A 14,414-nucleotide genomic window follows, 5' to 3' on the forward strand; every position below is an offset into this window, starting at 1 on the left:
ATAGATATGAATTGCGGAGTTTTGATACTGATACTGATAGTGGCACTGGTACTAGGGGAGGGAGTGCCAAGTATTTGCAACATCCCAATCTACGGCGTTTTACTAAACTTTCCACAAACTCTGCTCTGATAAGAGATTTTCTTGTGAAAAATTTGTTTAAAAAAAATAAAGGAACAAATTTTTAGAGGTTTTCACATGTTATGATCCTCCGATTTATATCTTCCGCTGGAATGAATAAGCCATCTATGCTGTATAAACGATTGATCATTGGATAAACTTAGTGTCAGTATCCCTCAATGATAGTTTGTTTTGTAGTCTAGATTTGTCCCGCACCAACCATACTGGTATCCGCAACACGTATTGGGGGTTGCATCACGAACTCCGCTCTACATGGTCTTGGGTCTTTATTTCCTCCAATTGTGCCACGCCCAGATGTTTGCTGAATCCCATCGTCTTTCTTGTATAATAACTGTTACATTATGGAACAACATAACAATTGTCTCATGATCCTGCACACAACAACTCAATTGAACCAAACAGTTCATCTCTATAATAGTTACTGGCGCTTGAGTAAAGCTGCAGTATTATCGCTTCTCTGTATTTTTCAACATTTGACAGTGGTTTATTTTAGCGAGGTGCATATTATACAGAGGTAAAAGTTTTGTGTCAACTGATTGTTGCGAAAGAGATTTGGTAGCTTTCATACCGATAGAGATAGATTTCTAGATATAAATCTCTTTTTAACGTACTGTAAACCGAAAAAAAAAAAAAAACAACTTTTCAACGTGTGATAGTGGTGTCAAATTTCCAATCAATATTCAAGGGCAACATCAGCAACTTGTTGAGTAACGTCATCCAAATCAATATCGGTAATAGACTTGATGAATACACTGAAATCAATATTCTCATGGAACCCAGCCAATCCGTCCTTGGTGTTCAAAACTTTTTGCATCAAGTAAGGGGAGTTGGAGAAGGCATACATACCAACGTCAACCGAGGTATGTTGGATAGAGCCCCATAATGTAGCAGCTCTTGAAGCCGTCAAGTTGGAAATAGCAGTCAACAAGCTATCGTCCTCTCCGGCAGCAACCAAATTGGCAAGTCTTTCAACCTCTTCATTAGTGTAGTTTGTCAAACCCAAACCTTCTTCAATGACAGTTGCTCTAATGAAAGAGTTCAATGAATCGGTGTTTTCCTTGTCTTCAAAATCTGAGATGGCATTAGACAAATACTCAGCAGAGCGGGTAGCATTAGCAATAGCATCGTAAGTGCTAAAGGACGTTGACTTGAGATCCAAACCACCAGTTTCGTGATCAGCAGTAGCCAAAACAATAGTGTCGACATCGGTGTTTTGAATGAAATTAAACACCTCAGCAATGGTATCATCATATTCCAAAGTCTCAGCAACGTGAGCAGGAGAGTCATTAGCATGGCCAGCATGATCAATCCTTGAGGACTCAATGACCAAAAAGAATCCTTGATCAGAGTCCGCAGTAGCATTCGCCAATGCATTCAACGCAACTCTAGCTTGCTCAACCAAATTAGGATATTCAGAATCATCTCTGTCGATTCTGTATGGGAAATCGTCTTCAGCAAACAAGCCCAACAATGGCAATTCAACATTTCTGCCTTCATCTAACGAGTCAAACCCCTCTCTGTCTCCAACATAAGTCCAGGTTCCATTGTTTTGGACTTCTTCAATCAAGCTTCTATTATCAGCTCTCAACCCACCTTGATCCAATCCGTAAAAGTACTCTCGACCACCACCAAGGATCAATGAAGGAACAAATCCCAAGGGATGGATCTCACCAACCATCTGCTCGGCAATCAAATCTTGAGATGCTCTATTCTTTGCATGAGCAAACCAAACCGATGGGGTAGCATCAGTAACAGTAGTGGTCACAACAACACCAGTAGTATATCCTTGCAACTTCAAAGCTTCTCCAACTGCTCCAACAGGGAAACCATCAGCGTCAACACTAATGGCACCGTTGTAGGTCTTCCTCCCAGTGGCCAACGCAGTACCAGCCGCGGCAGAGTCGGTAATCAAACTGGAGTTGGATCTGTGACCTTGCATTCCAATCAAGTACTTGTCCAATTCCAAGTAGTCATTGATTGGCAAATCCTCTTTGTATTGTCTAAAGTACCTAGCTAAGGTGACACCACTTGGACCCAACCCGTCACCAACTAAAAAGATGATGTTTTTCTTTGATGGGACAGAGTTGTCGATAGGAGCAGCTTGGACTTTAGCAAATATGAAGAAGTAGACAGCGAGGGCTAATGCCGAGACGTTGAGCAATTTTGGCAATGAAAAGCACATTATTGTTGTTTGGTAGTGGACATAGATTGTAAGTGTCGAGTCTCGAGGGTTAGGGTAATTTTGGACCCATTTTATATCCTTGGAAAAGGATTCACTCCCTGTTGGGTGCCCATGTGGGGACTTACTGCTTTCCCCCACAGCCATTTTTTGTCTCTAATTTAAAGTTCAATTAATCTTTTTCTGCAAGTTGGTTGGGTTATTAATTCCATGGCCTCATTTGGTCAATTCATAAACAGGGTTTGAAAAAGTATTCAAGTATGAAGATCAAAAGCATTGTAGATAGCCGCAGTCTTGTTCTCTTCCACATCATTCACCTCCTATCAATGCGAACTCCATTTGCACTGTCATCGAAGCATGCTTTGCAGTCTCACTCCCGTCATGGATGGGGGTTCGCTGCTTATTGCGAGACCACATGGGCTCCGTAATTAATGGTTTTAATAACGCCAAAATATCTTGGCAAACTGGAGTGGCTATTGGTTGAAATGGCGCCGCACATTTGAATGAGAAATAAACTACATCAATGGAAGCAAATGTGCTGTTAGAAACGGCTGTGACACCGTCATCATGCAGCTACTTCTGTCTCCCACCCCTGGCTTCCAATTGAGTTCACCTTCGTACCTGCTTTGCCGTGCGTCGAGGTACACTACCTCATTTGCCGATATTCCTACCAATGATGAATATATCGACCACATGGGCCACTTCTAGAATATTTTGGACATTAATTTTTTCTTGTCAAAAGATCTTGGCAGAAGAGTCTTTTGACGAGAGCCACAATGAAATTGTCAAGGATGGACTCGTTCGCCTTTGAGAAACAATCTTGAGTGGAAAAGGTGATTGAAGTAAGAGAAGGAGTGGTGGTGGTGGTGGTGGTGGTGTATTGTTCAGTTGTGGTTAGCTCAACTTGTGCAAGACGGTTTATTTTCCGGTGACTAAAGGATTGCTACATTTGCTTTGCTCTTTCTGGTTGCAAAATTCTTCAAACACTGAAAGTGACTTCGACATATCGATTGAAAATCTCTTTGAGAGGATGCTAATTATAATTGCTATATGTTTGTGTCCTTGAGGGGTAGATCCCACGATCCATCAAGGACACAATTGTGGTGTCCGGTTTCTACTGCATTACACTCTTCTGTGCAGTTATAACGGTTTGAGTCGCTTCCATTGCATCAAATGATTTCAGCTCCTAACTGCAAAGCACAGCTCTGCAAATAATTAATGTGTTTGCGGTTTGGTTTAACCACACTCAGAATCCAGTAGACCTCAGCGGTCGGTATTCATTTGTGCTCTACAATTCAAATTCCAAGGAGAATGAGATCCACTAGTTTTGAAATACCAACATCTTTTATTCACTATACACACTATAAGCCTCCTAAATCTTATAGTTCAGCTCATCAACACCGTTCATTTTCTTTGGCAAACGCACAGCAATGCCCAATGGATAGATTTGAACACTGTCAATATCCCAGATCCCTTCTCGGTAGTAAACATCCTTTTTCAAAAACTCAATAATCTCATCTCTTGAATTTGCAGCTAAATGGAATGTACTTCCTGCAAACTTGGTTCTTGATTCATCGGTATAGATGGCTCCTGCAGAATGGACTGGGTTGGGAACGTTAGCAGGGATGTCTGCAACATGTTGTGGACGGACTTTGGTTCTGTCGGTGTTGGGGAAGTCATAGACTGTAACTAAATATTCTGATGACATTGTACGCAAGCTTGATGAAAATCTTCGAATAGGAGTCAAGAATCTAATCATAATATATATAAGGTTGCAGTTTTGTCGGCGAAAATTCGTCTCAGATTTTTTACTTTTTTCCGTCTCTTTTTTATTTTTTTTTGGGTTGGCCCTAGTTCCACCAAAAATCTGGGGAAGGGGGAAGGGGAAAACCACAACCCGTCAAATAAAGAGATAAGGTGAGGAAGTATGGTCATCTCACAATAAATTAAAATACAAAAAGTCTATACGAATAACACGAATCTTCCTCTTTGCCTCAACTGACGGCATTCTCCTTCAATTCACCATTCAAGTCATAGGGCTTGACTTCTTCACCATTCTGTGGCTTATTCACTGGAGAGAATTGCAATTGGTGGTTTTCTTGCTGCAACTTTCCCACTTCTGTCTTTAACTTCTCAACCTCCTTTTCTAGTCTCCTTCCAAACACATCAATGTACCAAGTGGCACCATTATAACTAGCCCAAATGAATATGAATGTGACAAATGCACCACATGCATGCTTGTACTTGAACCAAATGGGGCAAGGCAACATTGTAAGCAATTGGTATCCAAATTGGATAAGCGTGAAAGCTAGCGTTTGCATCCATAAATAAGGCAAGCCATTTACAAATTTGCCCAATGGTGTTGACTTGTTTTTCTTCTTCAAGTATGAAAAGCTGGTGACTTTACCCTTTTCAATTTCAGCTTTGCGCTTGATGGTGATAAAGTAATGGTAGGAAACTTGCCAAATGGTGTAGTATACGGAGGTGACAACGAGACTGGTGAAAAAGTTCCAGCTATCGATAGCAGCAATTCCAGGGTATCGTTCCTTGATGTATTCGGGATCTAGTTCATGTACAATGACAAACATCGTGACTGGTGGCATAATGTGTATAAACGACGAAGTGGTCTTTTCCACTGAGTGAAGAACCAACGAGTTTCTCCAAGTAATCACAGCCCACGACAAAGTCCCCAAGGATAACGAAAACACCGACACAAACAAGGTGGGCGATTGAGGAAAGACCCAAATAAATAGCATCAACAACAAGTTCACATAGTAGCACAAGTCTGCCAAGTAGTACTGGAAAGATTGCTTGAAATAAGTGTAGAACCTAATAGGCATCAACACGACAAAGAGTCCTGTGTGGAAATGAGGAAAATATTCCGGGTATTTGCCAATTGTGAAGCCAGCACAAGCAATGACAAACACACTTATAGCGTAGAACAACTTTTCAGTCGAAGTGCTGGTAAGATTCTTGTGGATTCTTTCATCAAACTTGGTCAACCTCTGGTTTAAAATATCTTGCAATTTATCCAATTCGATGTTACCCTTCTTGTTGTATATATTGAACTTCTCCCTAGTCTTGTTCTTTACACTGTTTATCCTCCTCTTTGTGGTGCTACTGACACCGTTTAGATCTAGCCCAAAATCAAAGTCTCTTGCAAATACTAGTTTGGATAGATCTAAAAACGGGACCGATGTAGTTGAATCACTACGCATCAATTGTGGTGAATCACTACTAAGCAGTGCCGTGCTGCCATTTGACGAAGTGTAGAAGTCATCATCATCATCATCATCCGCTATAGCGGATTCGATGCTATTGGAGTCACTTTTTAAGTTGGATAATATTGGTTCACTGCTTACTTTCTTTGCCATGTTGGGGATGGGTTGCTGCTGTGGGTAGTGTTAATGTGTGAGTGAGTGTGATTGTGGTTATTTGCGGCATTACTTTTCATTTTTTTTTTCGATACGCACGTGTGATTTTTTTATTTTGTTTTTGGTGTGATTACAAGAGCGCTACCATTAAATCACTATTACGTCGCATTTCGAGTGAGCAGAGACGTGCCAGAGAAGACTGAGCATATATAGTACGTGATGCTGGCAGTATGTGGGCACAAGGTTCAGATGGACTACAATTTTTTTCTTTTTGTTTTGTTTTTGTTTTGTTATATAGTGTATGATATATCTTCTCCATGGATCCAATCTTAAATCTTAAGTGGGGTACAAATTCCGAGATCTCAGCTACAAGGAGATCCTTACGACTCCAAATCACAAAATACCTTCATAATTCAAGTCCCAACTTTACTTAAGTGGAGCAAACCTCTCTATTCTTTCCCTTCTCTCACCCAACTTGTCAAGTTTGATACCAGCACCAAATTGTGGTCCCCAAGGCGAGTGAGCAGCAATCAAATTTGTATTTGTAACATCCTCTCCACTTCCTCTTCTATAAGCAGTATTACCAAACCCAGATCCACCATTATCTGCGATGTAAGTTTTGATGAAACCCAATTTGTAGCGGCTTTCGTATCCTTCTTCTCTCAAATGATCACGCTTCCCATTTGTTTCTTGGTCAAAAAGACCAGACTTGAAAAGGGTAGACTCTGTATTGTCCTTGTTCTTATAGAGTGCCCATCCACCCACTAGTGACACGACAGCTAATATCTTTGCAAATGTGATTTCAATTGGTTTCTTTTCAACATTGTGATGTCCGTGTGAGGAGTTGAATCTTTTTGCAGTAATTGCAGTGCGTAACGCTTTCTGTCTGACTGAGTTGGTGAACATTGATGCCTGTAGTAGTGATGTGCTAGGGTCTCGCGATGATGGTAGGCTACTATTGGGTTTGTTATATTTTTCCTTCACTTTTAATTTTCGTTTTTCGTCAACCAATGAAAAAAGTTGGTAGATGAAAATACAAGGATTATATACAGGAACATGAAGAGAAAGTGGTTTTACTGGGGGGGGGGGGGTAAAAAACCGAACCGTAAATTGAAACCTATACATCTATGGACCACCTTCGTGACAATTTTCAACTATGCTGTTATGAGCCTTGTCTTGACTATGCTTTCCACTCTTTTGAATGTACCATTTGTTTTCTTTCTTTTTGTTTTGTTTTATACTTCTGCTGTATTTCAATTGCAGTGTTCCGTTTTCAAAGACCAGCTTCTCCAACATGTACCGACGGTCACTTATCCTTTGAGTCGTCCCACTTTTGAAACCAGCTTGGTCGATAAGTACGTTGGTTGTAAGACGGAAGATAGCTCGAACTGGGTGAGTTTGAAGTTTTGCGAGCCAACTTCTTCGCACCTCCGGTCTGTGAAAACCTAGATAATGTGAAATCCGTGGCAAGTACAAATATAGGACCTAATAGTAGTAGGCTGTTGGTAGGGAAGTGCTTCATATGCATGTTTGATATACTGATATGACTGGTGAATGTGATCAAATATGGGGGGGGGCTAGTGGTCTGGAAAACTTTTTGTCATTCGATGATCTTTAACTGATTGCTGCTGCAGCATTGCTTTTTATCTTTTTTTCCTTTTTTTATTTTCTTTTTTTTGCTTCTGTATTGGGCGACAACAGCGATCAAGAGATGTCTACAGCAACTTCAGTGATCCCCAAAGCTTTATCCAATTGCGAGTCACAGCTTGACTCGATGGAGCTAGAGTCGGTGGTGGTACATACACCTGTGCCTGATGCGCATTACATTAAGTACTCAATCAGCTAAGCATTGTGGGTATGAAAAAAAAAAAAAAACGCAAAAAAGACTACATTTGAGGCGCCCGTCTTAATCGCCAGTTGGACCGACTTTCAAACGTATTCGACTGACTACAATATGCACCCACTTGTTGCAAATTCAGATCTCTGTTGGTTGCAAAAGTTGTGATTGACTGACTGTCTGACTGTTGCTAATTAGAATACCCGTTTCTTTTGAAATGTACTTGTCCCCTTTTGTACAACTTTGTTTTATTTTCCGTGGTTAATGCTGAAGAAGACGACTAAATTTTACACAAAAAAGGAAAGCAGATTATCCGTAAATATGATGTTTCCCACGTAATTTTTAACTCTCAACGTTAGATTCCCCTGCCCTTGGTCGGGTATTCATTGAGCAGATAAATACAATACTGACATGTTCCACTGTTGGCGCAGGTGCTTTTGTGTACGACAATGCCAAACAGAGGACATACGATGTACCAATTATTAACGATCTTCGGTGGACCCCTTACCACACTTCCGGACCACAATCGTTTCTTTTGGGATCTTGGACAAGCATTGCTCACGGTCAACATTGACTCTTTTCAAATATGTCTGATGTTTAGTCCTTCTACAATGTTTTGTATTGTATCTGGGAATCTCTCTCTCTGGCAAGACTCTGAGTGGATAAAAAAGTCTTACAGCGAAGACGAGTTAGCCGTTTCCGAAGAATAGCCCATTGTGCATGGAACAACAATAATAAGCAGCCAAAGAAAAAAAAGAAACTAAATGTTCTTTATTCTTCTTTTGTGCAACAGCAGCAGCATTGTAGTATAGTATAGTATAGTATAGTATAATATTATTAGTATTGCCGGTATAGGTAATTGCTTTAACACCGGGTACATCTCTTCCCTAAATTGTAATTGCTCAGATAAATAACGCAGTGCTATAAATACAACAAGATCTCTTTCTCTCCCCTCCCTCCCCTCACACCTTGAAAAAACATGACATTGTAAAATAAACAGTGTTGACCATATACAATGTCTTCATCCTCAGATAACAGAAGCAAGATAAATTCGTACCATAGTGACGACGATGATGGTGCGTCCTCAGCTAATACTAGTGATGACTTTGTCGTACACAACTTACAAGATGTCACTTCAATACAATCAGACAGGGAAAAGACATTGGGACTAGCGCGAACAGAAACCAAAAAGGATTTGGAACTCCTTGGAGTCACTAGTGCAAGACCACCCCCATCAATAACGGCTCCACCGGTTGAAGATCCAATTTTCCCAGAAGAGTATGGGTTAGAAACAACAACAGGGTTGGTGAGAGCCAAAACTTTGGAAAGTTTGGGAAGAACAAAATCCCACAAGAGCGAAATTAAAGATGACACTGAATTTGTCACTTTTACCATTGGCGACCGTGAAAACCCTCACAATTGGCCCATGGCCATCAAATGGCTCTACACTTTTTTGCTTTCCATGTTGGTGATATGTGCAGCTTATGGTTCTTCTTGTCTATCGGGTGGATTATTCACAATCAACGATAAATATGGCGTGTCAACTGAAGTTTCAACATTGACTGTGTCGCTAATGGTGTTGGGTTTTTGTGTTGGTCCTCTTCTTTGGGCACCATTGTCGGAGCAAATTGGAAGAAGACCAGTTTATTTCATCAGTTTTGGACTTTATACTGTGTTGAATGTACCTTGTGCATTGTCACCAAACATTGGAGGATTGTTAGCTTCTCGTTTCCTTTGTGGTGTGTGTGCAGCTAGCGCATTGACTAATGTTGGTGCTAGTTTGGTAGACATGCACAACGATACTCGTGGAATTGCAATTGCATTTTTCAGTTTTTGTCCTTATAGTGGTCCAGTTTTTGGAGGTCTTGTGAATGGGTTCATTAGTGTAGGTACAAACAGACTTGATATTATGATTTGGGTCAATATGGCTTTTGCTGGTGTCATGTGGATCATTGTTTCACTTATTCCAGAGACATACGCTCCAGTCATTTTGAAACAAAGAGCCAAGAGGTTGAGAAAAGAGACTGGAAACATGAACATCATGACAGAACAAGAAGCCACGCCTTTGTCATTCAAGGAGTTGGTCAACACAAACTTGCTTCTTCCATTGAAATTCACAATCACTGAGCCTATCTTGGATTTGGTTTGTGGGTTTGTTGCCTTGATTTACGCCTTGTTGTACGCCTTCTTTTTCGCCTACCCATACATCTTCAGCAAGTTGTACGGATACAAGGACAACAAAATCGGTCTTATGTTTGTTCCAATTTTGATTGGGGCTGGACTTGCCTTGACAACAACACCATACATTGAAAAGAAGTATAAGGAATTGTGTAAAAGAAGGAAACCAGAACCAGAAGATAGACTTATTGGAGCCATGATCGGCGCACCATTCCCTTGCATTGCTTTATTCATCTTGGGTGCCACTTCATACAAACACATTATCTGGGTTGGTCCTGCTTCATCCGGTATTGCATTTGGTTATGGAATGGTTTTGATTTACTACTCGTTGAACAACTACATCATTGACACATACGCAAAGTATGCCGCTTCTGCATTGGCAACAAAAGTGTTTCTCAGATCAGCTGGTGGTGCTGCTTTCCCATTGTTTATCACTTACATGTATGAAGGATTAGGATTGCAGTGGGCTAGTTGGTTGTTGGCATTTGTTTGTTTGGCCATGATCTTGGTTCCATTTGGTTTTTACAAATATGGAGGTAGGTTGAGACAGAAGTGGTGTAAAGAAGATTACACCGTGCATTATGATGAATAGAGTTTACATTTTAGTTTTAGAAACATAATATACACATGTATTTATTGAACCTTTGTCTTTAATGATGTCAAGAAATCTCTATACGATTGCTCAGATCCAGTCTTGTCTTCAACCAAGCAACTTGATGCCCACATTCTCAAAGCCATAAGATCACGTTGTTGTGAGATTTCTATAGGCTCATTGGATGAAGCACCAACAACAACGTACAAGTTCTTCCAAACGACGGAGTCCTTTTGCTCCCTAATTGCGCTAATGATTTGACGAACCCTGTAATTGAATTCACTTTCTTCAATAGACATTTCAGGCAATTCTGTTTTACCCGTGGTAATCTCATACAAGTTTTCAGTACCAAACACGTCATGAATCAAGCCAGGCACAACATTACCTGAGACCCAAAGGAACAATTCACTGCCATTATCAATCAAGTACAACCCGTAGTTCTCCCAAGAGGTTTTGGTGTCATTGATTGGCTCAGGCAACACAATTTCAGACTCTTCATCTTCTAATCCACATGCGTCAGGCATATTGTGCAATGAATACACTGTAGGATAGATGGACTTTATCAATTGCGGAATTGGCAACGATCCCAAGTTGTTTAAAGCAGCAGCTCTATGATCAGAAGGTACACGATCGCTTCTAAATGCCAAGTTTTTTGTCAAACACAACAACAACAAAGGCAACATTCTCAAGTTTGTAGAGATTTGCAAGGGCGAGGCACCTGATACATTACCAGCAACCAACTCCTTTCTGTATATATTCAAAATGTCCACCACCTTGGAAATGATGAAATCTCTTGCTTCAGGTAACGAAGAAGATAATGCCTTTTCGATTGCCTTGTGGGTGAAGTAGTTTGTGATGGCCAATTGATCAGCAGATGCATACACATCCACCAACTTGGACGACGTGGGCAACGCCAAATTCATAACTCTGATTCTTCTTTCTCCAAAGGACGTTGAGTGCAATACGGCAGCCTGGAAGTAGACAATTGGCTTGTTTATAGTCTCTTCAATAGACATTTCAATAAGGTAAGATTGATCCCTAGGGAAAGTTGGGAACGAACACAAATCTGAAGATCTGTTGAAAAAATTACCGTAAAAGGAAGACATTCTTATTCCGGTAGAACCCCTAACTCTCAAGACAGCTTCCAAGGCGATATCTTGAGACAAGTGGTCACCAACTTCCTTAGACAATTTAGCGACATCCTCGTACTTGTTGCTCGTCCATGCGGGGTAAAAGTGGGTTTGACCTGCAGTATATCTTGGCAAATTGGATAATGTAGCCACATCTTGATATCCAGCCGACGTTAAAAATAAATCAACAGTCACTTGCGACGAGTTACATGTAACAGCAAAGGACTTGTAAAAACTGTCTGCAGGAGTCAACAATGCCTTTGCCTCTTTAGCTTTACCAGCAACACCAGCTTCATCCCTCAAACTCAATTTACCTTCGCCTACATTTGGTAAACTGGCACCGAAACAAACCAATTTACCACCAACGTTGCTAATGAGCTTGTGACCCGCTTTCAATGCTGGTCCAAGTGCAAATCCTTGGTTCGAAGTGCCTTCAAAAAATGACGGGAAATCAAGCAACAACTTTTCAATAGGCTCCCTATTCTCGTCCAAGTTAACCAATAGTCCACTTGGAGATGGCAAGAAAGGTTCCTCTGTGTCAGCAACCACCAACACCTCAGTGCCCTCCAATCCTTCATTGAATTTGATATAATGCAAGTTGGAGTCAACCCCAATAAATGCAACTCTAGCTGTCTTGTTAACATTAGGAATACGATCCAAACTCTCAAGAATAGTTCTGGTGATGGTACCAGTCAATCCACTTTGGACTGCATGGACAGACACATCAATGATGAAAACGTAAACAATTGGTTGTGGAGCTCTAGCCATGTACTCCTTTGGTGCAATAAACTCAACAACCGAGTGGTTTAACTCAACTCTATCAAACTTGTTTCTCACTTGTCCGCTTATTTCGTCATAATCAAAAGCACTTGGAATGTCATTGAGCAAGTTACAAAAATTGCATCTCCAGCGTCTTCCATTTTCAGCCAATGTCACAAATGGATTTATGTAACCACGACAACGACGACATCTACTGATGGTGGTGTCACAAGTTGCTGGGACATCCTCGTCTTCTATTTTCAACGCGTTGTATGGCTTGACGACAAGCGCCAATGGTAATTTGGATTTCTTCAAGAGTGAGCTACTGGTAGGTACCACATTCAAAGTAGATCTGAAATAGTCAGGTGTGGCATTTGCGGTTTTTGAACCTGGAATCAAAGTTGAAGTATCCGGTAAAGTGATTGGAGGAGGTTGGTATGATAATTCCGCGATTGGTGGAGGCAAATCACGAGACAAATCAGTCGTGTACAACGCATTCAATTGTATACCAGTGCCAATATTATTTGGCTGGCCGTATGCACCCCCATAGCCCACTCCTACAGCAGCAGCTCCACCCGCAGGGCCGGCTACAGTTGGTGGAATACCTCCCATACCTTGTCCATAAACGCCGATATTACCTTGAGGTTGAGATTGGTATGGGTCGTAGCTGAGTTGTGGTGTAGCTTGAAATTGGTCAGCGCCGGGCTGTTGATAGACTGGGGCAGTAGCACCAACGTTCATTTGTTGAAACTGATTTTGCAATTGTTCAGTGCCGTATGGCTGTTGTTGTCCATTAATTGGTTGATGATGTTGTTGTTGTTGAGCCTGGAATTGAGACGGTTGGCCAAAAGCTGCCGCTGATGATGGTGGTGGTGGTGGTGCAGCACCAGCACCTCCTGGAGCACCTGCTGCGTACTGTGGCTGTGGATATGCTCTTCTTCTCCCTGACATGGATGGTGATGATGATCAATGGATTAAGTAACACAGTTGTTGTTTTTGGAGATCTTTTGTTAATTTTTCAGTGGAGGAAGAGAAAAAAAAACAAAAAAACAAAATAGAAACAATCTCTCTTTATACATTAGATACGTGGTCAATATTTGACAGTAAAAAAAGAAAACAAGAATGTATATAAATGGAACCATATACACGACCATTCTGATACATACGCGGTAGCCTAGAAACATATTCACGTGATTTGATCTCATTCTCTCTTTGATTGCGAAATTCTCCTCTTCACAGAAAAAGTTCAACCAAAGATATGTGTTTCTTTCCGCCACATATAATTCCTCCTTGTTTCACTAGCCATGTCTGATTCCACCGAAATTTACGAGAGTGCCCACGTTGATAACAGTCTATCAAGGAAGGCTAAGGATATAGCAGCTGGGTTTGTGGGTGGTGCAACCCAAGTATTGATTGGCCAGCCGGCAGATTTAGTCAAGATCAGGCTTCAAACAACATCAGCCACATCTTCAACACAAGTTATCAAAGATGTGGTCAAGAATGAAGGGTTACTAGCTTTTTACAAAGGAACATTACCACCGCTTTTCGGGGTCGGTGTTTGTGTGTCACTTCAATTTTATGGATTTCATGAAGCAAAGAGACAGATATTGCAATACACGGGAAAATCACAATTGAACTTGTGGCCCGAGACTTATGTTGCTGGTGCTGTGGCTGGTGTGGTAAACTCTCCAGTAACGGCTCCAGTTGAGCAATTGAGGATCCTCAGTCAATCCTCTTCTGGAGAACTGATCTCGCTTACGTCTACAGTGAAGAAGATTTTTGCCCAGCAAGGCATACGGGGCATTTATCGTGGGTTTGATATAACGTTATTGAGAGAGTTTCAAGCATACGGAGTGTGGTTCTTGACTTATGAAGCGCTAATAAAAAAGATTGTTGAGCTACACCATTACAAGAATAGGGACCAAATTGGTACTCCAGAATTGTTGGCAAGCGGGGCACTTGCCGGTAATGCCTTGTGGCTAAGTTCGTACCCGTTGGATGTCATCAAATCCAATGTTCAAAGTGATGGTTGGGGTGCAAGTAGCAAGTTTGACGGAAGTGCTATCAAGGCAGCAAGATACATTTACACTCACCATGGTTTTGCTGGTTTTTGGAGAGGTATAGTTCCATGCTTGGTGAGGGCTGTGCCATGTAGTGCGGGTACGTTTGCAAGTGTTGAGTTGGCACTTAGACTTATGGGGTAAAAGAAAACATATACAAGTATATC

At 41.2% G+C, this 14,414-nt stretch overlaps 7 protein-coding genes across 7 annotated transcripts; 2 read left to right on the top strand and 5 right to left on the bottom strand. All coding sequences in view use genetic code 12, as the record gives it.

The window, feature by feature from the left end:
* Positions 1 to 811: 811 nt before the first annotated feature.
* PHO8 (Pho8p) lies at positions 812 to 2,320 on the bottom strand (the record flags this gene model as incomplete). Its single annotated transcript, XM_051753137.1, has 1 exon — positions 812 to 2,320. The coding sequence occupies one exon, from the start codon at positions 2,318 to 2,320 to the stop codon at positions 812 to 814; it is 1,509 nt and encodes a 502-aa protein (XP_051607902.1).
* A 1,369-nt stretch (positions 2,321 to 3,689) lies between these two features.
* On the bottom strand, positions 3,690 to 4,076 carry OFR1 (Ofr1p; the record flags this gene model as incomplete). The annotated part of the gene is made up of 1 exon (XM_051753138.1): positions 3,690 to 4,076. The coding sequence occupies one exon, from the start codon at positions 4,074 to 4,076 to the stop codon at positions 3,690 to 3,692; it is 387 nt and encodes a 128-aa protein (XP_051607903.1).
* Positions 4,077 to 4,311: 235 nt separating this feature from the next.
* KGF57_003694 (glycerophosphocholine acyltransferase) lies at positions 4,312 to 5,691 on the bottom strand (the record flags this gene model as incomplete). Its single annotated transcript, XM_051753139.1, has 1 exon — positions 4,312 to 5,691. The coding sequence occupies one exon, from the start codon at positions 5,689 to 5,691 to the stop codon at positions 4,312 to 4,314; it is 1,380 nt and encodes a 459-aa protein (XP_051607904.1).
* A 426-nt stretch (positions 5,692 to 6,117) lies between these two features.
* On the bottom strand, positions 6,118 to 6,597 carry KGF57_003695 (uncharacterized protein; the record flags this gene model as incomplete). The annotated part of the gene is made up of 1 exon (XM_051753140.1): positions 6,118 to 6,597. The coding sequence occupies one exon, from the start codon at positions 6,595 to 6,597 to the stop codon at positions 6,118 to 6,120; it is 480 nt and encodes a 159-aa protein (XP_051607905.1).
* Positions 6,598 to 8,543: 1,946 nt separating this feature from the next.
* TPO3 (spermine transporter) lies at positions 8,544 to 10,298 on the top strand (the record flags this gene model as incomplete). Its single annotated transcript, XM_051753141.1, has 1 exon — positions 8,544 to 10,298. The coding sequence occupies one exon, from the start codon at positions 8,544 to 8,546 to the stop codon at positions 10,296 to 10,298; it is 1,755 nt and encodes a 584-aa protein (XP_051607906.1).
* Positions 10,299 to 10,339: 41 nt separating this feature from the next.
* On the bottom strand, positions 10,340 to 13,138 carry SEC24 (COPII subunit; the record flags this gene model as incomplete). Its single annotated transcript, XM_051753142.1, has 1 exon — positions 10,340 to 13,138. One exon carries the CDS (start codon positions 13,136 to 13,138, stop codon positions 10,340 to 10,342), a length of 2,799 nt encoding a protein of 932 aa, XP_051607907.1.
* A 353-nt stretch (positions 13,139 to 13,491) lies between these two features.
* YMC2 (Ymc2p) lies at positions 13,492 to 14,391 on the top strand (the record flags this gene model as incomplete). The annotated part of the gene is made up of 1 exon (XM_051753145.1): positions 13,492 to 14,391. One exon carries the CDS (start codon positions 13,492 to 13,494, stop codon positions 14,389 to 14,391), a length of 900 nt encoding a protein of 299 aa, XP_051607908.1.
* Between the last annotated feature and the right edge of the window lie 23 nt (positions 14,392 to 14,414).

Source organism: Candida theae, assembly GCF_024610275.1.
Source record: "Candida theae strain CBS 12239 chromosome Unknown scaffold8, whole genome shotgun sequence".
NCBI lineage: Eukaryota > Fungi > Ascomycota > Pichiomycetes > Serinales > Debaryomycetaceae > Lodderomyces > Lodderomyces theae.